This window comes from Bos taurus, chromosome 20, assembly GCF_002263795.3.
Source record: "Bos taurus isolate L1 Dominette 01449 registration number 42190680 breed Hereford chromosome 20, ARS-UCD2.0, whole genome shotgun sequence".
In the NCBI taxonomy this organism is placed as follows: domain Eukaryota; kingdom Metazoa; phylum Chordata; class Mammalia; order Artiodactyla; family Bovidae; genus Bos; species Bos taurus.
The window spans coordinates 7,679,234-7,705,567 of record NC_037347.1 but is presented as its reverse complement, the minus strand read 5'-3'; the positions used below and the strand labels follow the sequence as shown (position 1 = coordinate 7,705,567).

Genomic DNA, 26,334 nt, shown 5'->3' with positions numbered 1-26,334 from the left:
AAGTCATCCTATTTTTGATTACTTGTAAATGTATCCAGATTGGCGTGATAGATTATACACAAAGCAGAGCTCATATTGTATTTTTAGGTGCTTGATGCTTCTGTTTAGCATGAGCTCTAAAATATACCCACAAAGTTTTGCATGTGCAGACTACTTTTCACTGGCACATAAATTGGAAGGAGAAAGCATAAGGATCGTTTGGGCCAAAATGTGATGGTCTGTTAGTCAGTGTGTAGTCAGGAGGCCCTGTCCTGCATCTGGGCTCCAGTGTGAGGAAGTACGGTCACGCACTGGTGTGTCCCCGAGGATTGTGAACTGAACCCCATCCCTCTTGAAAGGAGAACGCAGCAGGACTGCAAGGGAGAAGTCGTGTCTGGCTGCCTTTTAGGGTGCTCCACTCAACTACCTGCAAAGATTTTTCTTTTAATTTTGTTATTTTATGCTGAACAAGCAGCCCGAGGTAAAGCATTGTGAAAGATCAGATACTGCATTTGTCTTTAATGAGCTCCCTGTGCTCTGAGCTGGGTATGGACATGGGAGAAAAGCTTAAATCTGAACTGTGTAAGTGAAGTACTGGGAAAAATCATGTTAAAATGATCCTACTCAAAGAAGTTAGCGTTGCTCCTAATAAGAGTATGGAGGAGTTTTTGCATATATTACTGCCAGTGAGATAAACTATTTCATCTTCAGATTAAAATATTTCCTCTTCAGATAAGAGATAGAGATATTAATACATAGAAATGGTGGATAGTTTTTAGAGATGATGATGATGATGATTATTGTTTTAGATTATTGGCTAACTTTGAGAATGTGTTCAGGAAAATTTCAGAAAATGTATTTCATGAAGGGCTTAATTAAATGACTGATGTAACCTAGACCCAGAAAAAAAATGCTAGTGTGGAAACCTGTCTAGCAATATCATTTTTGACCACAACGATCAAGACGAGACATACATTCATATCAGGAGAGTAGGTGATGTGTAGTTGTCTATCATCAGAGATGAAAAGATAAAAATCTTCCTTCTCCCACTTCCTAAACCGAGTTTCAGCAAAAACTAGACTAAAATGATACTCTTCCAATGTAATGAACTTAAGGTACGGTTTCTGGTACTTCACTGTTAAATGAGGGGTTTGAATGAATGAATAAATGAATGATTAACAAGTGAATGCATGAAGGAATAAACTTGATTAATATTGAACAATGGAGCTGAGTGGCAGAGTGAAGATAGCAGGCCTGGGTTAGATTCCAGCTCTGTCATTTACCACCTGTGAAAACCTAAGCAAGTGTTTAAACTTGGTCTGTTTCAGTGTCTTCATCTATTAAATTGGACTTTTGATACTATCTGCTTTGTAGGAGGATTTTATAAGACCAAACATGTAGAATTCTGAGCACTTTGGAAGTTCTCAGTAGAGAAAAGGTATTTTCAGTAGACATAGTTATTGTCACTGTTATCTTTTAGCTTGTGTTAAAGGAAGAATAAATCATTAGGAAGAGCGATCAGTCATTTCAGCCACTAGGTTACTTCCAAAATAGCTGCTCTGGGGACCGGAAGGACATATTATGTCTCGTTTGAGTCTTATCTAAACAGACACTTCTCAAAAAATGTTCCATAGAAAGTTCCCATAATCAGATGATACTGGGAAGTGGTGGTTTGGAGACTAAACAACTTCTTCAAAACTTTCATTGTGCTCATATGTACTGTGAATCTCCAAAAGTGGCACTTCCCAAACCTATTTAACCACAACATCCTCTTCTCCAGCCCAGAATCTTGCAGGGCTACTATTTCTTAAAATACACTAGGGGGAAAAAAAATAACAGTGATGTAAGTGGGTGTTGAAATAAATTCAATGTACATAGCACACCCTTCATTTTTTTCCCCCCGTAGGAACAATTGAAATCCAAACAACATATCCCGACATGATTTACCACGTGGGCTGTCTTTTGAATACCCAATTCAGCACAATGAATATAAGATGTAGCTTTGTTTAGCCCCGAGGCAAGCATTTGGGCCTGCGAATAAGGGCTTGTGTCCAGTACTTAGGTCTTTTTTGGGTCACATTTCTTGGACTTATTCACACATACCATGTGCTGAAATTAGTCATCGCTGATGAAGCCCAGGAGGTTACGTGTTTGGGCCTGAAGGCCTGCTCTGACTCTGAACTCGCTGTCTCATCGCATGCTGCTCTGTCCCTCCTCTCTGTGGTCCAGCCGTAGGAAGTTCCTCCACTTACGTGAAAGACCCCCCTGCTTTTGTATATCTTTCCTCTGTCAGGAATATCCTCTCTTCCACCCTTTATTCCCAACCTGGTAAACTCTTGTTCATCTTTCAACACCCAGCTCCAGGGGCACTTTTTTCCAAATGTCTACCCAGACCTTCCCCTTCTGGGTTGGGAGTGCACCTTGCGATTCTGTAGTGTCCAGTAGATCCTTGTATTACTTTCCACCACATTGTGTCACGTGTTTTCCCTTTGGACTCTAAGTTGCTGTATATTGTTTGTTTGAGACATTTACTTACATCAAATGCTCTGGCATTAACTCTATTATTCATTTTTGTGGAAAGAATGTCAAGGCACAGAATACCACCATCATTCTAGAAAGCTCCCTTATTCTTCTTACTAACCAACCCTCCCTCCCAGAAGCAGCTACTCATCTGCTTTCCATCAAATGCAGGTTAACTTTGCTTATTCTAGAATGAAATGGAATCAAATACTATGTACGTTTGTGTGTCTAGGTTTTTTTTTTTACTCAACATACTGTTTTTGAGATACATCCATGCCGTTGCCTGAGTCCATAGTTGGTTCCTTTGTATTACTGAGGAATCTTGCTTAGATGATTGTATCACAATTACTTATCCAGTCTTCTGTGGACGGATACCTGGCTTATTTCTAGTTTTTGGCACTTATGAATAAAGCTGCGGTAAAGAGTCTTGTACAAGGCTTTTTGTGAATTATGTTTTCATTTCTCTTGGAATGAGTAGAATTCCTCCTAGAATAGTGCCTCTTTAGCTCTTAAGAAACTGAAACAGTTTTCAAAGCGACTGAATGGACTATAAACTTCTCGGGTGCTGAGACAAAGTCGCGTTCAACTTGGTTTCGCTGCTTTTGGACCCAGTGCAGGGCACAGATTAGGCGCTCAGTGTCGATTGAAGGGTGAGTGGACAAGAAGCTCAAAACAGTTTGCTGCCTGGCACACCCTCTACTAACGGAAAAAGAAAATTAATGCTTTGTCCATCAGAGAGATGGAAACTGGCTAACTGTGGGCTTATTCCAAGCAGACAAAAAATGGGGAATAACAGCTCCCTTTGACCCTGCCGTAGACCTACATGTGCAGGTGAAGCCACGTGTGGACACGGGACCATAGAAGGATGCTCATCACCAGCAGCTGCCAAATTACCTCCCAAAGTTAAAACTCCCAGCACTCCCATTCAAAACCTTTCACAACCTACTCTTCCAGCCCAGCCCACCTCTTTGATTTACCTGCACAAACTCACAATACCACCAGACCAAACAGCCCTCTCTCTCTTTTTTTAATAGCATCCAGCATTTCCTTTGCAATAGGAGAGAGCTCTACCTGGAATACCTCCACCTGAGGCCACCCCTTCCTCTTGACATTCTCAGCAGCGAGGCTCAGTTCCAGTTCTGTCTTTGCTCCAATGCCTGTCCTGGCCACCCACCTGAAAGTGCTCTCTTGGGAAGGTCTCTGAAGTGGTGTTTGCCTGTGGAGAGTGTTCATTAGCCTCTTTCGTAGTTCTCTGGGAAGTAATAGGCTTTCTGAGGGCAGTGTGCCCAGTGACCCTTACTGGTCTGGAAGGAGCTGGGGCCGTTGGCCACGGCATCACTGAGGCTGCTTGCTCTTTGCTGTTGGTGGCTGATTCCACTGAAGAGACGTTAAATTACATGTTAATTCTGTGACTCCTCCTTTGAAAGAGTTGTTTACAGAAGAAAGAGCTCTGTCTAAAAGGAGAGGATAGAGTGCAAACTTGGGAATTTGTGTCACCTGGTAGATGATCAGGGCTTTCCAGGTGGCACTAGTGGTACAGAACCCGCCTGCCAGTGCAGGAGACAGACATGGGTTCTATCCCTGGGTCCGGAAGATACCTTGGAGTAGGAAATGGCAAGCCACTTCAGTATAAAAGGAAATGAGTTTCTCAGGCTCCAGTGTGAGTCACAGGTCATGTTTCGGGAAGTGCCAAGTATTAACATCTAGAATAGCTCCACGTGATATTGTATCATAAGATAATATATAAAATCATCTCCTCTAGGAAGAGATGGCTCCAGGGCGTAAAGTGGTTTTATCTAGTGATGTATCTTCTCATTTGATTCCTGTTTTAGTAAAGTCCTGATTTTGCCTCTTTTTTTTGCCTGCCTTTGCCTTCAGACTATCATCGACTTCACTAATGGTACAATTTCTAAAAGTATTTAATTTCCAGAAATGTAATATAGCAGTCTTTGCTCAGATTGCAAACATTAAATATGAAAAGAATGCTAATGTGAAAATTTACATTGAACAAAACATTTCCTATATATTATGTAATACTTTTAAAATTATAATCATTTTGAGTGACATTAATTCAAGGCTGCAGTTGGAAAAGATATTTCAGGGTTTGATTTCTCAGCAAATGTTTCAAACAGATAAGAATTATGAAGTGTTTTTCAATTTTAAAAAGAAAATTTTATGTTGCTCTGAAAACTGTAAATACCAATTTCTTAGAACACGAAAAGGCATGTAAGTTCTTTGACATCGCATAATTTTGTGGTTGATCAAGAGAAAAATACACTCATTTGTATATCTTTAAAGAATTGGGTGCCATTTTTTAAAAGTCTGGTAATAACATAATTATTAAGAACTAAGTAGAACTAATTAGCTTGGGTGTGTTTGCTCTACCTGCTTGCCTTCTGGTTTAAAGAAGAACACTGGATCTTGTTTGCTTAAGAATTTTAACAGCTGCTTTTCCCTCTACTGAACCAGTAAGAAGTAAATGCAGCTTTAAAATTCCTAGGTTGACTTCCTGCATTATTCACCTGGCAGAGAAATGAATTCAGTCTTCTTTCAGCAAAATGAGAGGCATAAGTCTTTCAGTGTGAGTAGGGTCCTGAAGCAGTTTCCAGTTTTATTGCCATGGTACTTAGGAGTCCCTGGTCTCTACATCCTTAAGAGGAATTCAGTGCCATGAAAATACTGCCCTGTCCGGGTAGCTAGAGACCTACATGTTTAATTTAGCACAGTCTTAAAAAGCTGTCCCTGCTTCTTAACATGGACTCTGAGGTTGGGACAACTTAATTTGTTTTGATTTAAAATTTGAGCTTGACATATTTCTTGTCCACCTGAACATATGGATGATTTCAAACGTGTACAAAATTAAGCAGAGATACTCATGTACCATCACCTGACTTCAAAAAATTAGAAACATATGGGCCAGTCGTGTTTTATCTAGATTCCTGCCCACCAACCCCACCCTCCAACCACACACACCTTGTACTATTTTGAAGCAAATTCTAAACATCATCTGTAAACATTTACTGATACATAACATTTCAGTATATATCTCTAAAAGATAAGGCTCTCTTTTTTTAAACTGTTATCACACCTGGGAAAAATTATCCCAAATTCCATAATATCAACATACAGTCTATTTAAATTTCCAATTGTTTTATAAATGTAGTGCGTGTGTCCTTTTTCCCGCTTATTTTTTGGACTCAGTATGCAAATAAAGACCACGTGTTACAATTGGTTGCTGTGTATTTTAATGCACTTTTTAACCTAAAAGTTTTAATTTTGAAAACTTCAAACTTAAAGTATAGAAAATATGTATCAGGCATGCATTTAACAAATGTTAACCTTACACTATATTTGCTTCAGACATCTCTTTGCCCTGCCCCCCATTTTTGAAAGAAATATTAGATATGAAATCCCTTCCCCTTATTTTTTTTTCTCTTCAGCATTGACTAATATCCTGCAATTGGTGTATATCATTTACATAGTATATTTTTATGCCAGAAACATGTATATGTATCCATAATTATATATCCTTTGTTTTGTTTTAACAAAAAATATATTGTTTCTTCTATATGTAGGTATCCATAAACATGTCGTATTTTTGTTAAAACAAAAAATGATATTTATTGCGTATATATATTTATAAACATGTATTTTTATTTTGTTTTAACAAAGAAAAAATATGATATATTGTTTATTGTCTATGGATACATATATATGTTCAGTTCAGTTCAGTTGCTCAGTTGTGTCCGACTCTATGCAACCCCATGAACTGCAGCACACCAGGCCTCCCTGTCCATCACCAACTCCCGGAGTTCACTCAAACTCACATCCATTGAGTCGGTGATGCCATCCAGCCATCTCATCCTCTGTCATCCCTTTGTCCTCCTGCCCCCAATCCCTCCCAGCATCAGGGTCTTTTCAAATGAGTCAGCTCTTCGTATCAGGTGACCAAAGTATTGGAGTTTCAGCTTAGAAAATAAAAATATATATCTTGTTTATGGATACATATATATGTAGTGATGGTATAAAAAGAGCCTGTTCTCCATCTTCACCCTCTCCCCTCATGTGTATGTGTATGTATGTCTATTTACAACTTACTTTTTTCTTTCAGTGCATCTTCATACAGGTAGCACAAAGAGTTAATGTTAAAATATTGTATGCTATTCTGTTATGTGGATAAACACCCACATATTCATTACCCTGTGCTTTTGTGTTCAGTTGCTCAGTTGTATCTGACTCTGCTCCCCATGGGCTGAAGCTCCTCTGTCCATGGAATTTTCCAGGCTAGAATACTGGAGTGGGTTGCCATTTCCTACTCCAGAGGATCTTCTGGGAAGCCCTATTCATTACCCAGCTAATGAGCCATTAGGATATTTCCAATTTTTCTAAATTACAAATGATTCTCAGTAAACATGCTTATTGGAGAAGGCAATGACACCCCACTCCAGTACTCTTGCCTGGAAAATCCCATGGACGGAGGAGCCTGGTAGGCTCCAGTCCATGGGGTCGATAAGAGTCAGGCACAACTGAGTGACTTCACTTTCACTTTTCACTTTCATGTATTGGAGAAGGAAATGGCAACCCACTCCTGTGTTCTTGCCTGGAGAATCCCAGGGACGGCGGAGCCTGGTGGGCTGCTGTCTATGGGGTCACACAGAGTTGGACACGACTGAAGTGACTTAGCAGCAGTAGCAGCAGCAAACATCCTTATATGCATGTCTCCTTGTGCACACGAGTGAGAGTTTATTTAGATTATGAACACCTGTAAGTGGTAGGGATGTCTTTGATTTTGCTGGGTGTTACTGATTTCTCTCTAAAATTGTATGTAGCAGCAAAATAGGAGAGGTCCAGTTTCTCCAGATTTTCCCCAACACTTAGTATTGGTAGGTTTCTAAATATTGGCTGATGTCATGAGTATAGAATAGGGATCTCCTTTCTTGGGTTTCCCAGGTAGCCCTGGTGGTAAATGGTAACCCTCCTGCCAGTGCGGGAGATCCAGGAGAAGTAGGTTGAAAGAATACTAGAAAGTTGTTGTGCCCTCCTGCAGGGGATCTTCCTGACCTAGGGGTCAAACCCGCATCTCCTGCGGTTCCTGCATTGCAGGGGGATTCTTTACTGCTGAGCCACCCAGGAAGCTGGTAATTTTGATCAGTGGTTCACAAAGTGTGATTTGGAGCGTCTTAGTATTTTCTAGGTCTGCTGAAATGGATTATCATAAACTTCAGTTCAGTCGCTCAGTCATGTCTGACTCTTTGCAACCCCACGGACTGCAGCACGCCAGGCCTCCCTGTCCATCACCAACTCCCAGCATTTACTCAAACTCGTCCATTAAGTTGGTGATGCCATCCATCTCATCCCCTATCATCCCTTCTCCTCCCACTTTCAGTCTTTCCCAGCATCGGGGTCTTTTTAAATGAGTCAGCTCTTCACATCAGGTGGCCAAAGTATTGGAGTTTCAGCTTCAACAACAGTCCTTCCAATGAAGATTCAGGACTGATTTCCTTTAGGATAGACTGGTTGGATCTCCTTGCAGTCCAAGGGACTCTCAAGAGTCTTCTGCAACACCACAGTTCAAAAGCATCAATTCTTCACCACTCAGCTTTCTTTATAGTCCAAATCACACGTCAATACATGACTACTGGAAAAATCATAGCCTTGTCTAGATGGACCTTTGTTGGCAAAGTAATGTCTCTGCTTTTTAATATGCTGTCTAGGTTGGTCATAGCTTTTCTTCCAAGGAGTAAATGTCTTATAATCTCATGGCTGCAGTCACCATCTGCAGTGATTTTGGAGCCCCCCCAAAATAAAGTCTGCCACTGTTTCCCCATCTATTTGCCATGAAGTGATGGACCGGATGCCATGATCTTAGTTTTCTGAATGTTTGCCGGGAGCAGGAGCTCCGCCCCTGGGAAAGGTCATGAGGAAGGAGGCTGGGCATACGCAAAGGCGGGATCGAGCCTCAGGAGTCCCCCTGGAAATTCTCAAGCATCTACCCCCAAAACCAGAGTCTGCCTACTTTCTGCTTTGTGCTCTCAGCTACATCTCTGACTTTACGGGGGGCTGTCCCCCACTACCTCTCTCTGAAAAAAAAGAATTAACTTACAGCTCCAGTTAATAAAGTTCCTGGGTGTGATAGTGTTTCAACCTACAAACTCCTTTGAAAGTCCTCTAGCCTGCCTAAATAGTTTTTTCCGGCCACATGTGATTGCTCAGAGCCTCCCAACTGTGAGAGGCATGAGATGTTCTAAACTGTCTAAATACAGATTCCTTTGAGCAGTTAAAAGATTGATTAGAAATTGTATTGGTGAAGGGTTTTTCACTTGTTGGGCCAATGTTTGCTGCTAAGTCTCCATATCCCTTACCTGCTGTGTCCCTGGCAGTGTATTGATTAATATTATTGGTGTAAGTAGTAGCTTTAATGTTTGTAATCTTGGACACTTGAGTTAATTCTTTTTCTTGTTATAGCCCACCACACCTTTGCCCTGTAGGAATGCAACTTTATCTAATGCTTTTGGAGGGTGGCACCTAACTTTAGAATAATCACCTTTAGAGAAAAATAAGTTTCTTAAAATGTTAACAGGCCTCTGGGCCAGAAGATGATGCAAATCACCTAAGCTTTTGCATATGATAAGTTTGCAGGAAGAAAGCCTGGCTTACTGCATGACTCTACCCCTTCCCCCATTATCCTCTATGCCTAACTTAAGGTATAAAAACTACTTTGGAAAATAAAGTGTGGGCCTTGTTCACCGAAACTTGGTCTCCCCATGTCGTTCTTTCTCTCACCTTCTGGCTGAATTATTCAGCCTCTTTTCTCCACTGAATTTCCTCACTGAGCTATCCTTATTTCAGCCTCTTTTCTCCACTGAATTTCCTCACTGAGCTATCCTTATTTCACCACTCTTTATATCCTTAATTAACGTTTAATTAAGCAGTTATTTCCTGACCCTCACCGACGCCGTCCCCGCTTCGAATTCCCTGGATCCACCGGGGCTGGACCTTGGCAAATGTTGAGCTTTAAGCGAACTTTTTCACTCTCTCTCACTTTCATCAAGAGGCTCTTCAGTTCTTCTTCACTTTCTGCCATAAGGGTAGTGTCATCTGCATATCTGAGGTTATTGATACTTCTCCCGGCAATCTTGATTCCAGCTTGTGTTTCTTCCAGCCCAGCATTTCTCATGTTGTACTCTGCATATAAGTTAAATAAGCAGGGTGATGTTATACAGCCTTGACCTACTCCTTTTCCAGTCTGTTGTTCCACATCCAGTTCTAACCTTTGCTTCCCGACCTGCATACAGATTTCTCAAGAGGCAGGGAAGGTGGTCTGATATTCCCATCTCTTTCAGAATTTTCCACAGTTTGTGGTGATCCACACAGTCAAAGGCTTTGGCATAGTCAATAAAGCAGAAGTAGATGTTTTTCTGGAACTCTCTTGCTTTTTCAATGATCCAGCGGATGTTGGCAGTTTGATCTCTGGTTCCTCTGCCTTTTCTAAAACCAGCTTGAACATCGGAAAGTTCACGGTTCACATATTGCTGAAGCCTGGCTTGGAGAATTTTGAGCATTACTTTACTAGCATGTGAGATGAATGCAATTGTGCGGTAGTTTGAGCATTCTTTGGTATTGCCTTTCTTAGGGATTAGAATGAAAACTGCCCTTTTCTAGTCCTGTGGCCACTGCTGAGTTTTCCAAATTTGCTGGCATATTGAGTACAGCACTTTCACAGCATCATCTTTTAGGATTTGAAATAGCTCAACTGGAATTCCATCACCTCCACTAGCTTTGCTCATAGTGATGCTTCCTAAGGCCCACTTGACTTCACATTCCAGGATGTCTGGCTCCAGGTGAGTGATCATACCATCGGGACTATCTGGGTTGTAAAGATCTTTTTTATATAGTTCATCTGTGTATTCTTGCCACCTCTTCTTAATATCTTCTGCTTTTGTTAGGTCCATACCATTTGTGTCCTTTATTGAGCCCATCTTTGCATGAAATGTTCCTTTGGTATCTCTAATTTTCTTGAAGAGATCTCTAGTCTTTCCCATTCTATTGTTTTCCTCTATTTCTTTGCACTGATCCCTGAGGAAGGCTTTCTTATCCTCGCTATTTTTTGGAACTCTGCATTCAAATGGGTGTATCTTTCCTATTCTTTTGCTGATATCTGTTACTAAGTGATAATTCACTTACCATCACATGAAATGAACCAACTAAATAAAAGCATAAAATGTATCTTTCATTTCATTTATTTATTTTTGCTACTTTTACACTTGGTTTTTATAATATATCTGGGCTTAGAATTCTAGATCGAAATCATTTTCCTTCAGAATTCTGAAGGATTTGATTCTTCCACTTCTCAGCAGTGCTGTTGAAAAGTCTAATGCCTTTCTGATTCCTAATCCTTTATTTGTAACCCGCTTGTGCTTTGGGAGTCTCTAGAATGATCACTTTATTCATTCCTGGAGAATTTTATAATATGCCTTAGTATAGTCTTTTATTAAAATCATTTTTACTAGGTACTCATTAGGTTCTTTCCGTTGAGAAATATACTGTTATTTCCTTTGAATCTGTGACATTTTCTTCCTTAAAAAACTGGGCTAGTCTTCAGCTTACTGGAACTCTTTCTGGTTATAAATTAAATCTCTTAGAGCCTCTGATTTTTCTGTTTTGTTTTTTTCTATTCATTTCCATTTCTTCATGTTCTTGTTCTACTTCCTGGGAGATTTTCTTGCCTTTAACCTTCTAATATTTCATTGATTAAAAAAAAAAAATTCAGCTAGCAAATTTTTAATTTCTAGGATAGTTTTTTCTTGTTCTGTTATAGTTCCTATTTTATGGAAACTTACTTGGTGGCTGAAATATTTTTAAAATACATTTTTAAAGATTGTTTATTGTGGTGCTTGGATGCTTTCTTGTGTTCAGCTTCTTGTGTTCCTGAGTTGTGTTTTGTTTTCAAGTTAGGTTTGCCTCTCTTTTAGGCTCTCTTTTCCATATTCCATAGCATACCTACCATTTTGGATTAGTGTGAAGTTTTGAATTGCATTGAATGTTTGAATCAAAGTCAAATAATGTTAGTGGCTTAAAGAGAGAAGTTCTATTATGCAGTTCTATCTTGATTCCATTTTCAACTTGATTTCTGCTGAGAAGATGAGGATTAGAATAAATGAAATTGTAAGGTATTTTCTAAATATAAGAATTCCAAATTGGTGATTCCCACAAATCTAATTAGAGTAGACAGAATTTTTGAATAAGGTATTCACTAATTCATTAATTCATTTGACAATATATATTGACATCTACTATCACTAGGAACTGCAATTAACTTTGATATTGTTGGACTGGATGTATAACTTTTAGTTCCTATTTCTTAAAAAAATATTGCTTTTTAATTTTTAACTCTTAAATTAAAAAAAATTTTTTAATCAAGCTTTTTAATTTTTAGAAGGCTAAAGAATAGAAATCCAAATTCCAAATGAACCTTATCAATTATTGCCATGGACAAATGGACCAAGGATATAAAATGAAATCTTTTCTGAATTATATTTCACTAGGAGATGTTAGATTTTCTAGACAGGAGTGAAGACCGTATCTGAATCTGTATTATTTTTTATAGCGAGCTGTTAAACACAAATGAACCTCATCTATTTTATGGAACATGTACATAGAAATTGTTTATCTTTCTAAATAGATATAAACCCCTACACAGCACTTGCCAATGACTTGTCATACAGTTGTAATAAAATTGATCTAGACATATTTCACATCCAGAAAGAGGCATCTAATTTATTATCATAGTATTCTGTTTATATCAGATATATGAAGCTATGCTATTAGAATAACAGAGCCCCTTTAAAATCCAAGTATATGGGCTTCCCTGGTGGCTTAGCCAGTAAAGAATCTGCCTGCAATACAGGAGACCCTGGTTTGATGGCTGAGTCAGGAAGATCTCCTGGAGAAGGGAATGGATACCCACTCCAATATTCTTGCCTAGAGAATTCCATGGACAGAGGAGCCTGGTGGGCTACAGTCCATGCGGTGGCAAAGACTCAGACATGACTGAGCAACTAACATATTCATGAAAGACTATGGACTTTTAAAAAATTGATCATGAAACAAATACAAAAGTAGAGAGAATCATTTAATGAATTAATAATTACCGATAGCCAGTCTGGTTCATTGATGAACTTTTCTCTGTCCTCTCATATTAGGTTATCTTAAGCAAATCCAGGACTTCCTATCATTTCATCTAAAAATACTTCAGTATCTTTCTCCAGAAGATATATACTCTTTCTTTCTCTTTTTAAATGTCACTGCAGTATCATTATTACACCTTAAAAAATTTAACATTAAAAAAGTAATTTAAGTAAAAACTTAAAATCATACTCTGAGTACTTGAATTTCTCTGATTGTCTCAATTTTTTCTCTTTGTTTGGAATCCAAATAATTGCATATGTTGCATCTGGTTTGTATATCTTTCAAGTCTCTCTTAATCTAAAGTTCCCTCACCTTAAAAAAAAATAATCTTACAATTTATTGAAAAGACTGGGTTGTATATTTGCTGAAAAGACTTTTTTTCTGAAAAAGTTGTATTTTCTGAAGAACTTGCTACGTTCTGGGTTTTGCTGACTGCATCCCTGTGCTATCACTTAACATAATCTTCTGTCCCTGTATTTCCTGTATGTAAACTGGTAGTTGGGGGTAGATATTGGATACTTGACTAGATACAATCTTTATTTATTTATTTTTTTAAATTTTATTTTATTTTTAAACTTCACAATATTGTATTGGTTCTGCCATATATCGAAATGAATCCGCCACAGGCATACACGTGTTCCCCATCCTGAGCCCTCCTCCCTCCTCCCTCCCCATACCATCCCTCTGGGTCGTCCCAGTGCACCAGCCCCAAGCATCCGGTATCGTGCATCGAACCTGGACTGGCGACTCGTTTCATATATGATATTATACATATTTCAATGCCATTCTCCCAACTGGAGTTGTCTACCCCCTATATTGTATATGTTGAATTATTTCCTCTTGCATCCTATTAGGAGGCTTGCTATATCTGTTTTTCTGATTAAGATTGATGCATGGGTTCAGGTGCTGCCAGCTTGATCCATCCATTAAAACATCCCCCATCAGCTCTTTTCCAAATGCTTTTAGGAACTGTTGATGATGATTGAGTCCTCAAACAGACATTACGTACAGGGTTCAGAGTTTCTGAATTTGGAAAATCTCACCTATTTCCAGCTTCCCACCCCTGATTTATCTTGCATGTTGGTCATTTATTGTCTTTTCCTTTCTTGGTCTATAATAGACTTATTACTCTCTAGTACACCATTCCCCCAAGTGTACTACACAGAACACAGCACTGTGAAGTACACTGTGAGCAAAATCTCCCTGAGTTTGTGGCCTGCCACATACAGTTTTTCCCTCTTAGAAATTTATAATACAGGTGAGCCTACTGAAGTTCTGAGGAGTCTGTCAGTAAAGAAACTTGATTAACCCAGAGTTTCATCAACTTGCTTGATCACTATATTCTTTTATCAGTAATACCTATTAGTGTCCTGATTAGAGAAACACACCTTGAAATGCATCTCAAAGAAGAGGGGAAGGTGGAGGTGCTTGTCCCATCCTCCTGTGAGGCTTTCTGATGTTAAGGTCAAGACTTGGTAACATGGGCACCCTTCTAGGCTAAGAGCAAGCCACAGTTCACACAGAGAACTGACATACCGTAATGCGTCTTGTGTTAATACGGTTTTATCTTCATTACATTGACTGCTTCAGTTTCTGTGCTTCTTGTCAGTGTTATCCATATAACCAACTTAGAATTCCTAATATGTTAATTACTGGTAAGAAAATAAAGCCCAACTCTAACAGTCACAACTTAAAATTTTTTCCGTTTGCTTTCTTACATTACAAATTTACACGTGTACACCACACGCATTCATGTGCACACACTCCCTTCCCAGAGCACACTTCAGCTATTTTATTTCCGGTGCAGTATTGGTATTTGAGGAGTAATAAAGGGAATCATAGTACTCACTGGGTCTTTGCCTTCAGATATCAGCTCCAGATTGGTTTTTATGCCAGATGCCTACATGTTGTTTGTGGCTCGCTATGGGAAATGCAGTTGAGCACAATTAGTGAGAGAGACCAATTTTCTTCCACTCTGAGGACACCTTGAGTTTTGTACAATAAGTGTTTTCCATTAGAAGGAAAATGCTATGCATTAGTGCTCATGAGAAAAAAATAGTGATTGCCAGTAATGCCATCAGGAAACAATTTTTAAAATGTTTTGCAGAACAAGCATGAATCGGTCATTAAATGGGGAATACAGCTTATTCACAGACTTAGAACATGAATCACAATTCTTTTTGAAGTGGTGTTATTCTAGAAAAGTGTAAATTTTGATTTTAGGAACACACACAAGGGATACGGTAATAAGGAGCATAAGTCAGAACAGTTCATTAAAATAAATAAGAATGGAGCCAAGACCCAGAGGACATGAAACTCTGTTTTGTGAGGCTTGTTGGAGAATGGAATGGGATAAGACACGAGAAACCTGACATGGCATCACCAATGATCCCAGTATCGATTCAACATGCTTTTGTAGCACTGGGCTGCTGGCTGCCTGGCCGACAGGTAATGGGGAGCTAAATTCAGACCTAGAGAGTTAATGTTTATGACAGAAGTTATACTGGAGCTTTTAAATTGAAACAAAGCTTGTCTTTAAAAATTATCAGGATTTTAAATGCGCTTCTGTTCAGAAAATCCAGAAAAAGGCAAAGACTACTTGAATTAAATATTTTACAACAATAAACAACTCTGTACTTTATGACGAATTACTCTTAGGTTTGCTGTTCATAGAAGGGAAGATCAAGTGTAGAGTTTGACCGTGGACCTTATCTTCCACTTATTAGGTAGCTTTCCAAATACTGTACTCTGAGGGCTATTTGTGCTCAATTCATATACATGTTGTTAGGAAGATTAAAAGTAGAAGGATGGGACATAGGTCTGGAAATTACCCTAAAAACATTCTTTTAAATGCAACTTAAGGTAATAAATTTGTATTCCTTGAGCAAAAAGCAGTTGAGAAATGCATCCATTTGTTGCAGTTCTAGAATAGTATTTGGTGCATTACTGAGCCAAAACACAGATGAAAAAATTCTCCCACAATATAAGAAGTCTAAGAGGGCCTGAATGATTTTGGTTGCGTCATTCATGAACTGAAGTCCAGAGAGCAGAAGTGACATTTTACCTTGTGCTATAAAAGGTCATGTCTCAGCTTGGGAAGCACTTCATTCATTTCCAGTGTGAGACATGGTTGCATTTTACACCTTGACATTACTGTTTGGTCTTAAAAATAACTGATTATCCTGTGGGCTCAAAAGAATAATGATAATGAGGGACTGTTGGAGGGAAGGCTGATTTTCCTTCTGGCTTGTGTCAGCTTTTCAGGAGCTGATCCCTAAGGTTGTATGTTGTCCCAGACCCCATGTTCTCTTCCTTAATAGTTTGAAATTCCAATAGCAGGTGAGCAGGGTGAAATGATTACTTCAAATGTCAACCAACAGGTTGCAACAAAGGGCTAAAAATGGGGGCGTTTGAAGAACTGTCTCTGAGTATCAGTGCATCTTGCAGCCCAATGGCCTGGGCATTTTCTGCTTCCCACCCATAAGACAAAGGGGATAGCACCTGCCAAAATGTGGGCATTTATAATTTTTAGAAACTTCATGAGAAGACTGACATAGACCCTACAAGAAGTCTAAGGAAATTTCTTGTGAAGGATGAAGTTTTAGGCTGTGAAGAAAATTTCAGCTACATAGGAAAAAACCATATGTGTGCTTAGTCGCTGAGTCGTTTTCGACTCTTTGTAACCCCATGGACTGTAGCCCACCAGGCTCCTCTGTCCATGGGATTCTCTAGGCAAGAATACTGGAGTGGATTGCCATGTCCTCCTCCAGGGGATCTTCCCAACCCAGGGATCAAACCCAGGTATCCTTCATTGCAGGCAGATTCTTTACCAGCTGATCTACCAGGGAAGCCCATACACCAAGATTGTACTCCTTCACTTAGTTTAGGCTTTGATGTGTTTCAGGTTATTTGTTCTTATTTTAAGGTTAATAATGTTCACTCATTGTTTGGAAAATTCAGCAGTAGCCACAGGACTGGAAAAGGTCAGTTTTCATTCCAATCTTAAAGAAAGGCAATGCCAAAGAATGTTCAAAGTACTGCACAATTACACTCATCTCACACGCTAGCAAAGTAATGCTCAAAATTCTTCAAGCCAGGCTTCAGCAATACGTGAACTGTGAACTTCCAGATGTTCAAGCTGGATTTAGAAAAGGCAGAGGAACCAGAGATCAAATTGCCAACATCAGTTGGATCATCAAGAAAGCAAGAGAGTTCCAGAAAAACATCTACTTCTGCTTTATTGACTATACCAAAGACTTTGTGTGGATCACCACAAACTGTGGAAAATTCTGAAAGAGATGGGAATACCAGACCACCTTTCCTGCCTCTTGAGAAATCTGTAGGCAGGTCAAGAAGCAACAGTTAGAATTGGTTCCAAATTGGGAAAGGAGTACATCAAGGGTGTACATTGTCACTCTGCTTATTTAACTTATATGCAGAATACATCATGCAAACATGCCAGGCTGGATGAAGCACAACCTGGAATCAAGATTGCCGGGAGAAATATCAGTAACCTCAGATACATAGATGACACCACCATTATGGCAGAAAGCGAAGAACTGAAGAGCCTCTTGTTGAAAGTGAAAGAGGAGAGTGAAAAAGTTGGCTTAAAACTCAGCATTCAGAAAACGAAGATCATGGCATCCGGTCCCATCACTTCATGGCAAATAGATGGGGAAACAATGGAAACAGACTTTATTTTGGGGGCTCCAAAATCACTGCAGATGGTGACTGCAGCCATGAAATTAAAAGACACTTGCTCCTTGGAAGAAAAGCTATGACCAACTTAGCATATTAAAAAGCGGAGTCATTACTTTGCCAACAAAGGTCCATCTAGTCAAAGCTATGGTTTTTCCAGTAGTCATGTATGGATGTAAGAGTTGGATTATAAAGAAAGCTGATTGCTGAAGAATTGATGCTTTTGAATTGTGGTGTTGCAGAAGACTCTTGAGAGACCCTTGGACTGCAAGGAGATCCAGCCAGTCCATCTTAAAGAAAATCAGTCCTGAATATTCATTGGAAGGACTGATGTTGAAGCTGAAACTCCAATACTTTGGCTACCTGATGAGAAGAACTGACTCATTAGAAAAGACCCTGATGCTGGGCAAGATTGAAAGCAGGGGGAGAAGGGGACAACAGAGGATGAGATGGATATCACCGACTCAATGGACATGAGTTTGGGTAAACTCCGGGAGTTGGTGATGGACAGGGAGGCCTGGCGTGCTGCAACCCATGGGGTCGCAAAGAGTCGTACATGACTGAGTGACTGAACTGAACTGACTGTATGTTCACTCTGTTGAGTTTCCAGAGGTATGATAAGGATCAAATTATTTCTTTTATGTCATCGAAGAGAGACAGTTGTATAGATTAAAATGTTCTTTAGAGTTTGACATTTTATTTAATCATAATAGCATTTGGTTTTTAGTTGACCAAATTATGATTGTATTAATATTTCTCTGCTTATTTAAAAAAATGAAGTAATATTTCTATTTCCAGTAATTTACAGGCATTTTGATCACAAATAAAACTGGATGATTAATTCTACTCCCCAAGAATCCTGCTTTCTAAATCAGAGTGGTTTTACTTTAACAAATGTTTTTTCAGTTTAGGGTTCTATATGGTGATCATACTCTCTAGGGTGGAACGTGTGGAAAAAGGTGGCTGACCTTGAGAAATATACAATTGCTGGGCTAGGATTCTTTCAGGGTTGAAATGGAGTAATAAAATCAGAAATCATGGCATGGTTTCTAATTTCAAAGACAGACTGTCTGACCTTGCCTAAATAGTTCAGGTAGAAACCAAGAAGGAACATGAAGAAGGAAATTGAGTTCCCCTCCAGGTGATATACAGCATAACCTTAATACATCTGGGATTTCAATGTGGGCCGTTCATTCACTTTAGGGTCCAGAAGATGTTTTTTCCTGTATTTTTATTCTTACTTGAAAAAGTTCTGATGAAAAATACCTCTATACCCCCTTTACTCACAAATGAAAAAATCTCCCTCCCACCACCCATGTTTATTCTTTGTTCTCTGTCTTCCTGAACTGGAGCCTACAATTTAAGATAAAAGAATTCTTTCTGGTATGTGTTTGGTTCTTTGGCTCTTTTTGAACAAGTCTTCTCTTGAAACCATGACGGGGACTTCCCAGATACCTAGACTCACCAGTATTTTGGATTCTTTGCTGCATGTTTCGTACCCGAGAGGGGAACGTATGTGGATTAGGGGCTTCCGTTGTGCCCTGCTGTGTCACATTTGTCAGCCATCACTTCCCAATGGCCTCGTTCAGTGGATGTTTGTTCATCCTCCACGTAGTGCCTCTTGTGCCCTGGCTGCACCTTCTGTGGGTCAGGAGACACTGCTGTGGCCTGTGGCCTAAGTGAACTGCTCTGCAATCCGTCAGCGTCTGCTAGGTGCAAGTTTTGAGGTGTGTTTTTGTTTTTTAGGTTGCACATGATGTACAACATCAGTAGTTTAACTGGAATATTTATTTTTAGAGGTGAAATGGTTTTAAGGGCTGGGACCAGGAGCTGAAATTGTGAAAATGTGTGATGACCTCAGACAGGCATAGGAGGAAAAACATTCTAGGTTGATTTATATTGCCCTGATAGTGAACTCATTGCCTGGGGTTTACCTGATTAAATGAGAGAGGTACCTAATTTTATAATAATTACTATGTCAGTTTTGAGGAGCTCAGAATGTGTTTTTCTTTCTTTTTTTTTTTTGGTAAGTGACTCTTCAAAATGTGATCCTTAGGGAGATTACACATTAAACATCCAGGGTGTCTTAATTCAGCAAAGATTGTCAGGTCATTTCCAGCACAACGAGGAATAAGGACCATGAGGGTCTTGAGCAGATGAACATGTGGCAATGGACTTCTGAGTTCCATTCTGGATTACTTCCCTTAGCTGCATGGTGGACAAGAAGTTAACTAGTCTGAGCCTCAGCTTCTCAATCTGTAAATTGTGGGTGATGACATTTGGAGGCTTAAGGGGATAATGACTGTAAACAGCTTGGAACAGCTCCCCTACCTGGAGAAGGCCCTGTACACAGGGTGGATTTAGAGGTATTTTCAGTAGTTATGTTTTTAGTAGTGAATGAATACCCTGTATTTGAGGTACAGGATTTGGAATCAAGGTCAGGAGAATCAAGTCACCTCAATGTAAATGGATCGTTTTCTTAGTGTCCCATTGATACCTAGAGTCAGGAATGGTCTGAACCTTTGGGCAGAGCTATGGAGTACAGTCTCCCCTCCTTTCTCCAACCCCTCCCTGCCCCTCCTTTCTTCCTCCTCCCTTCCCTTCCCCTTCCCCTCTTCTCCTTCCGCCTCCGCCCAGGATCCTCCTCAGCTGGCCTGGAGGCAAAGGTCAGCTGCTCCAGGTGACTGTGTCTACTTCCTGTGGCCCTGGCTTCCCCTCTCCGTTGGCTCTGCCTCCTGTTAGAAGTGAGAAAAGGAGGTGTAGCAAAGGAAGCCGCCTCCCTGAAGATGGTGCCTTGTGAGGACGTTTAGCTCTTCATTCCAGCCAGGCCTTGCTTCCTGCCTTCTCTAATAACCAAAGATCCTTGTCAGGAGGGTAAAAATTACAAGCATTTTTATCATCAGAATAGTGGCAGTTATGTGTATCCATGTAAATAATAGAGGCTTTCAGTAAAATGTTATAAGGATTATAATGACCTCTTGTTAGTGGCTGAAAAAAGAACAGGTGGGCCTCGGGGCTCTGCATTTTCCCCACCTGGGTTTCCATATATACTCTGCTTTTTGCTCCTCTTGAAACTGGTTATTTGTAATTTTGCCACATAGTCAAGCTTCGGGGAGGGTGGTCAGTGGAGCAATCCACAGAGCATGGTTTGTAGCAAGAGCTGTGCTTTTATTTTTTTCAAATCACCCCCTCCACCGTCCCCCGCTTTGCCTTCCCTTTAAATCATGTATGAGAGAGTTTAATCAGAAAAGGGGAAAATAGATTATGCCCTGCTGTTGCTAGGTAACCAGAAAAATAACAAACCCAGTTAGAGTTGATATTGAAATGATTTTCCCCAGGAACCTGGCTGCTCTTGCTAAGTGATTCGTGGGGTGTTAACAGATTTGCATACTGGTGAGGCTGCAGGGTCTCTGTCCTTTCTCCCTGCCTCTCACCCACATCAGGAAAATCCCAGGTACATTATTTGAGTCTTCCAGTCAGTTCTTGACTTTGAGATACTGTGAGGGAAGATCCTTGCAGAGGCAGATATGGCTTATTGCACATAGCCAGATAGATACTGTATTTCTAGGACATTGAACACCTTTTCAAAAATACCTGGGACCCCTGTCTCAGCAGGTGTGGTGTTTGATCAGCTTACAAATGGTGACAAGTCTTTATTTGTTTCACATTTTACTGGGAGTATTTTGTAAAGGTTGTTTTTTAGCCTCAGGAGACGTTTATACACCCAACCAAAGATTTTAATGATTTTGATTAAATCACAAGATACCTGTTTTGTTCCTTTCTCAGGGGACTCCGCCATTCTCTCCATGGCTGGCTCTGTGGGCATGGTATTGCCCAGCCTTTGAGGGCTCTGTCTCTGATTCATAGTGTCACCTGCCTTGTGGGTCTCAACCTGACTCTCCCGTGACCTGTGCTGTCTGTCTGTTGCAGATGTGAACATCTCTCAGACTGCATACCCACCCCTCCATGACTCAAATCCACACAGCCCTCGGCTGCAGACGTTTATAGCAGAAGAAAAGCTAAATCTACAGAGAGTGACCAGACAAGACGGGGAAACTGGAAATGGAGCAGAAGAAAATATTGTTTACCTCTAATTGTGTTGTTATTTTTCCAAATGAGACAACATACTGGCATTTTGGGGAGATTTCTTTTTTTTTCCTCTCTTGATGTGTGTGACTGTCCAAAGTACTTTAGGAGTAATGTTTAATATTTTGTGCAGGTTTATTTGAGGGGCATGAGTCTAATAATTAAATTATTGAAACAACTGTGTATCATCATTAACTTATCACACCTAATTTCTGATTTTTGGAGGAGAAATTGACTTTAGATAAGCAGGAAAAATTTCAAAGTTATTGGAACCCTAGAGTAGAACCCCGCAGAGTGTTCTGTACTGGGTCATCTGGTTTTTGGAATGCCTCTTAAGATCGAGATGAAGCCCTTTGGATAGAAAGAGTAATATAATGGGCAGACTTTCACAATCATGGAAGCTGGTTAGGGAGAGTGGCCTCAGGGGCCTCAAAGGCAGAGAAAGATGTAGGAACAATCTTTTCTTGGCTAGTCTTGGGACATCAAAGGAGTCAGTCATGGTGGTGAGTTGCAACAGTCACCATGCAACCAAGGAGTCCCTGTCTGGGCACCTGTCCTAACCAGCTGGCCGCTCTGCTACGGACACAATCTGGACACTTAGGACGTGGGCCGGAGCCTTTTCAGGTGCACTTTCTAGGTCCTAATGCTTGTGGTCTTTCAAGTCACAGTTCAGCATCCTCTTTGAACACAGCCCAGAGGCAGAGCCCCAACAAGTCAGTTTGATGTAAAACTTCAGTAATGAAATTTTATTACTGCAGCGAGGCTTTAGTAATGACCTTGCTTCCGTCACCTGGCCCTGTCTCCACCAGCTTCGGAAACACCAAGGACAACCACTCACCAGAAGGACCTCTGCCCTGCAGAGATTCAAGGATAAAAGCTGCCCTCTTGGTGAAACTTGCTGCCGGAATGTGCTTTTCCACAGAGGAACATTGGCACATCTTGCCTTCAGGGTAATAGGAGTCTTTTGTGAGAAAATAAACCAAGAAATGTTTTCAGTTTGTTCTTCACAAGTATTTGTATATATTTTTGTCAGTGTCAATAAATATCTTTTACCTCAGCCTTTCACTTTGAAATTTTTAAGTTGTGTAGAGCCATTGTAAAATATATACATCACCCTCAAACACAACCTCCCCTTATTAAAAATGAAAATAAAAGAGAAATACAAAATTCACCCAGACATTCAATACTGCTTCTGGCCATTTTAGCCACAATCATATTACATTCAGAGACTAATTTTCACAGATGGATATGTCTTATTAAAATTTTAATCAGTCACTTCATCTCCAAGATGAACTTGTAAATGACAAGATGCATGTTCTATTCCTCAGGCATCTAGAGAGAAAAAAATCTATCTTCCCTCTCTCTCCAATAATGTCTATTCCAGAATTTCCTATCCTTTGAATAAAAATCTTATAGATATTTCAGTCTAAATCCTTGCTCCAATAACTATAAATATCTTTCCTTTTTTCCTGACAGAGGATATGGAAATAACCATATGTGAAAATAGGTAAAGATGTTCAAATCCCCATAGAGTTCTTTAAAAATACATGTGCTCAGTTGATTTTCAAGCCCTGTAAACTATGGGACTTTGGGTAGTCACACAGGGAAAGCTTTGGCATCATTTGATATATCTCTATTCATTGGTTCCTCTTGGTAATTTTTAAATTTAATATTATGACTTGTCAACTGAGTCTAACTCTCAATGCTTTCTTGATAAGTTTTTCCTTTCCACTTTATCCTCACTATGTAATGAGCTCAGTTCACAGTGGAATTCACCCTGTGACTCCAATACAGTTTCACTCATCTTAGGAGAAGACCACCCTGTTTCTCAGCATCATAAATAAGTTGCCCTCAAAGAATATTCCCCACCAACTGAAGAACTTAAAGGAAACATTCATCCCTTTAAAGATTTGTTGTAGAATGAAAGCAGCATTTCTGCCCTGTCCCTTCCAAGCTTCATAAATTCATGTGCATCTCATTTGCAGTCCAAGCTTCTCTGTACTTCATCAGGACTGCATAATTGTTGGAGTCCTGTAACACTTTCTAGCCCACTCACAATTCAGAAAAGACTGAAAATACTTGCTGCAGAGGAGGTGGTGTATATAGGAAAATATGAAATGAAGAAGGTGAACAAGGTGAAATCATGGGATTACAAAAAAATGAAAAGGAGTTAGGTATTCCTTTCTGTGACCGAGGTAGGGCTCACTGTTCAAACTTGGAATCAAACTAAAATTATTAAGGTTCAGCCATCTCTGTCTTAATGAGAGAGGAATATCAATTCTGGAGTTGGACGATCCATTTCCTGGCTGTGTCCTTGGCCTATCTCTTCAACTCTCTAGGTCTTAAGCTTCCTCATTAAAAAAAAACTAGGATGATTACCTTATGGAATTGTGAGAATTAAGTGATTATGCAGTGTGTTTGTAACAGAGGCCTGGGGCATAATAATCACAACATATTCTGGCTATTATTATCATATCACAAGCTCCTTTAATAATTGGTCAGTCCTTAGGCAGATTGTACCTGCATAGCCAGAAACACTGAAGGGTCAGGAGTCTGAAAATTTCCAGTATAAGAGTGGACTAAGACTTTATAAGGTTAGCTTTTAACTTATTTGCATCTCTAAACTTCCATTCAGCTTGCTCAATAAACATTTATTGACTGTCTGCTAAAGACTAAACAATCTGTTAGAAGCAGGCAAAGATGAACAAGCCTGAAAACTGTTGAAGACAAACACATGAAAAGAGATACACAGATTGCTATGGGAGCTCAGAGAAAGGGCATGTTGGGGGCCAGTAATATTTAGAAAGGGGCTTCCCTGGTGGCGCAGTGGTAAAGAATTTGCCTGCAGAGCAGGAGCTGCAGGAGACACAGGTTTGATCCCTGGGTCGGGAAGATCCCCTGGAGGAGGACATGGCAACTCACCCCAGTATTCTTGCTTAGAGAATCCCCATGGACAGAGGAACCTGGCAGGCCACAGGCCATAGGATCACAAGGAGTCCTAGCATGACTGAAGTGACTTAGCATGGACCATGTAGAACATAAATCTAACATATATTTGGAGGCACCGCAGAAGGAATTCCTCCCCTCGCGATCAAAATAGTCAGGAAAAAAATCCATCTATTTTGGCCTCTTTCAAGCACTCTAGTACAAGTTGTGGGGAAACATGGACATGTCTCTCTGAACTTGGTACTTGATCAGGTGCCATAGAAAGCCACTTGATGGAGGGCTGCTGAAATCCTGGGGAAATCGTTATTCAAATCCATTTCACCTGCCTTCACTAATCCAGGTCATCTACAAAAAACCTGCATGTCCTCCAAGAGGCACGGAGCCTAAACAAGAAGAGATTTGCCCAAACAAGTTGTTTTCCAGGAGTTGGAGTCAGCTGTGTCTAGTTGAAGCTGAGCTGGTTAAGACTGGATAGGCCCACAACCCTCCAACTGGGCATGCGTGAGTGTCTGCTCTGTGACCTTTCGTCGGCCAAGGGCTGAAAACTCCACCCTCAGTTTGTGTTAAGTGCCTCCATTTTAGAACGTGCAGAGCCCTGGAGCTCAGTTACACCTGAGCAAAACCAGGATTACCGCACCTTTTCCCATCCTTTCCCCACGCTCCCCATGTTTATTTGTTATCCCATAAATACCCCAACTCCCCAGCAGTTCACTTTTCTGGGAGGCATACTTGAGATGTACTCCTCAGTCTTCTCGCTCGGCTGCCTTAAGAACAAGCTCTCTCTGCTGCACACGTTGGGAGTCTCAGCGATTTTGTTTGCTAAGTGCTAGACAAAAGGAGGGCACCCTGTCACCTCGCCCTTCCACACCCACCTCCACCATAGAGCAACTGGGTTCTGGTCAAAAGGCTACTTGGGTGTCTACCTACAGATCCTAAACCACAAGAAGCTGAAAGTAAAGGGGTTACTGGGGGCTACCTGAAGATGCTTATAGGAATAGAGGGACCCAGAAAATATGTCAATTTCTTCTGTGGGATGAACTGAAGACTCAGATGAGTCGAAGAGTTTTAAGTGGAGGAAAAAAAGGAGCTGGGGGAGGGGGAAAGACTCACTTTGCTTGTCTGCTTTATTTTCTTATCTCCATTTCAGTAAGGTTTTCTTGAGGTTTTATCTTTTTCTTTCCTTTGGAACACATTCCTTTTTTTTTTTCCTTTTACCTGAGTGTGGGGTTTCTGCATAATATATGAAACAGCCATCTCTCCTGATCTTGAAACATTGGTCTTGCATAGGAGATTGAACCTTCTTGTTCAAACCTGCCCTAGCTTTGGGTTGTTTCCCAAACCTTTGGGATTGTCCAAGCAGCCTTGTTTGTTTTTAGTGGTTCCCAGTGGTGGAGATTGTGTTGAAACCTATCAGTGTCTTCCAGGGTGGCAGGGAACCTTAGTCAGCACCTAGATTTCAGCTGGTAGGAACCCAGACCCTCAGTCAGCAGCTTTAAAGTGTGTCAGTACTTCACAGTGAAATATATACAGTGCTGTGGGAATGCAAGCACAAGCCCAGCTTGCCAAGAGAGCCAGGCGATCTGGAGGTGTCTGCTGGACGACAGTGTAAAAACCAGGACAGCAGACGAAGGTATAAACTCCTTTCTGGGGGATGCTGGCAAGCTGGAGCCAGGCAGAGGGAGGACACAAACGTGGCATTCCTGCCTCTGCTCCCCTGGGCTGCAGCCGCAAAGACCAGGGGCAACCCAATGGGGAATGCGGTGTGGGGGAGTGGGTTTAGGGGGCCCGAGGGTGGGAGGAGGGAGAAAAGCAATTGCACCCCACCAACTTTAGTGAGAAGGCAATGGCAACCCACTCCAGTACTCTTGCCTGGAAAATCCCATGGACGGAGGAGCCTGGTAGGCTGCAGTCCATGGG

At 40.5% G+C, this 26,334-nt stretch overlaps 1 protein-coding gene across 13 annotated transcripts in view; it reads left to right on the top strand.

The window, feature by feature from the left end:
* ARHGEF28 (Rho guanine nucleotide exchange factor 28) overlaps window positions 1-22,528 on the top strand; it is a 344,670-nt gene extending 322,142 nt beyond the window's left edge. For all 13 annotated transcript variants that reach the window (XM_059878798.1, XM_059878797.1, XM_059878796.1 and 10 more), the window contains 1 exon segment: window positions 21,316-22,528. In XM_059878798.1, the coding sequence (XP_059734781.1) occupies window positions 21,316-21,479 (164 nt within the window). In that variant the 3' untranslated portion in view covers window positions 21,480-22,528.
* The last annotated feature ends 3,806 nt before the right edge of the window (window positions 22,529-26,334 follow it).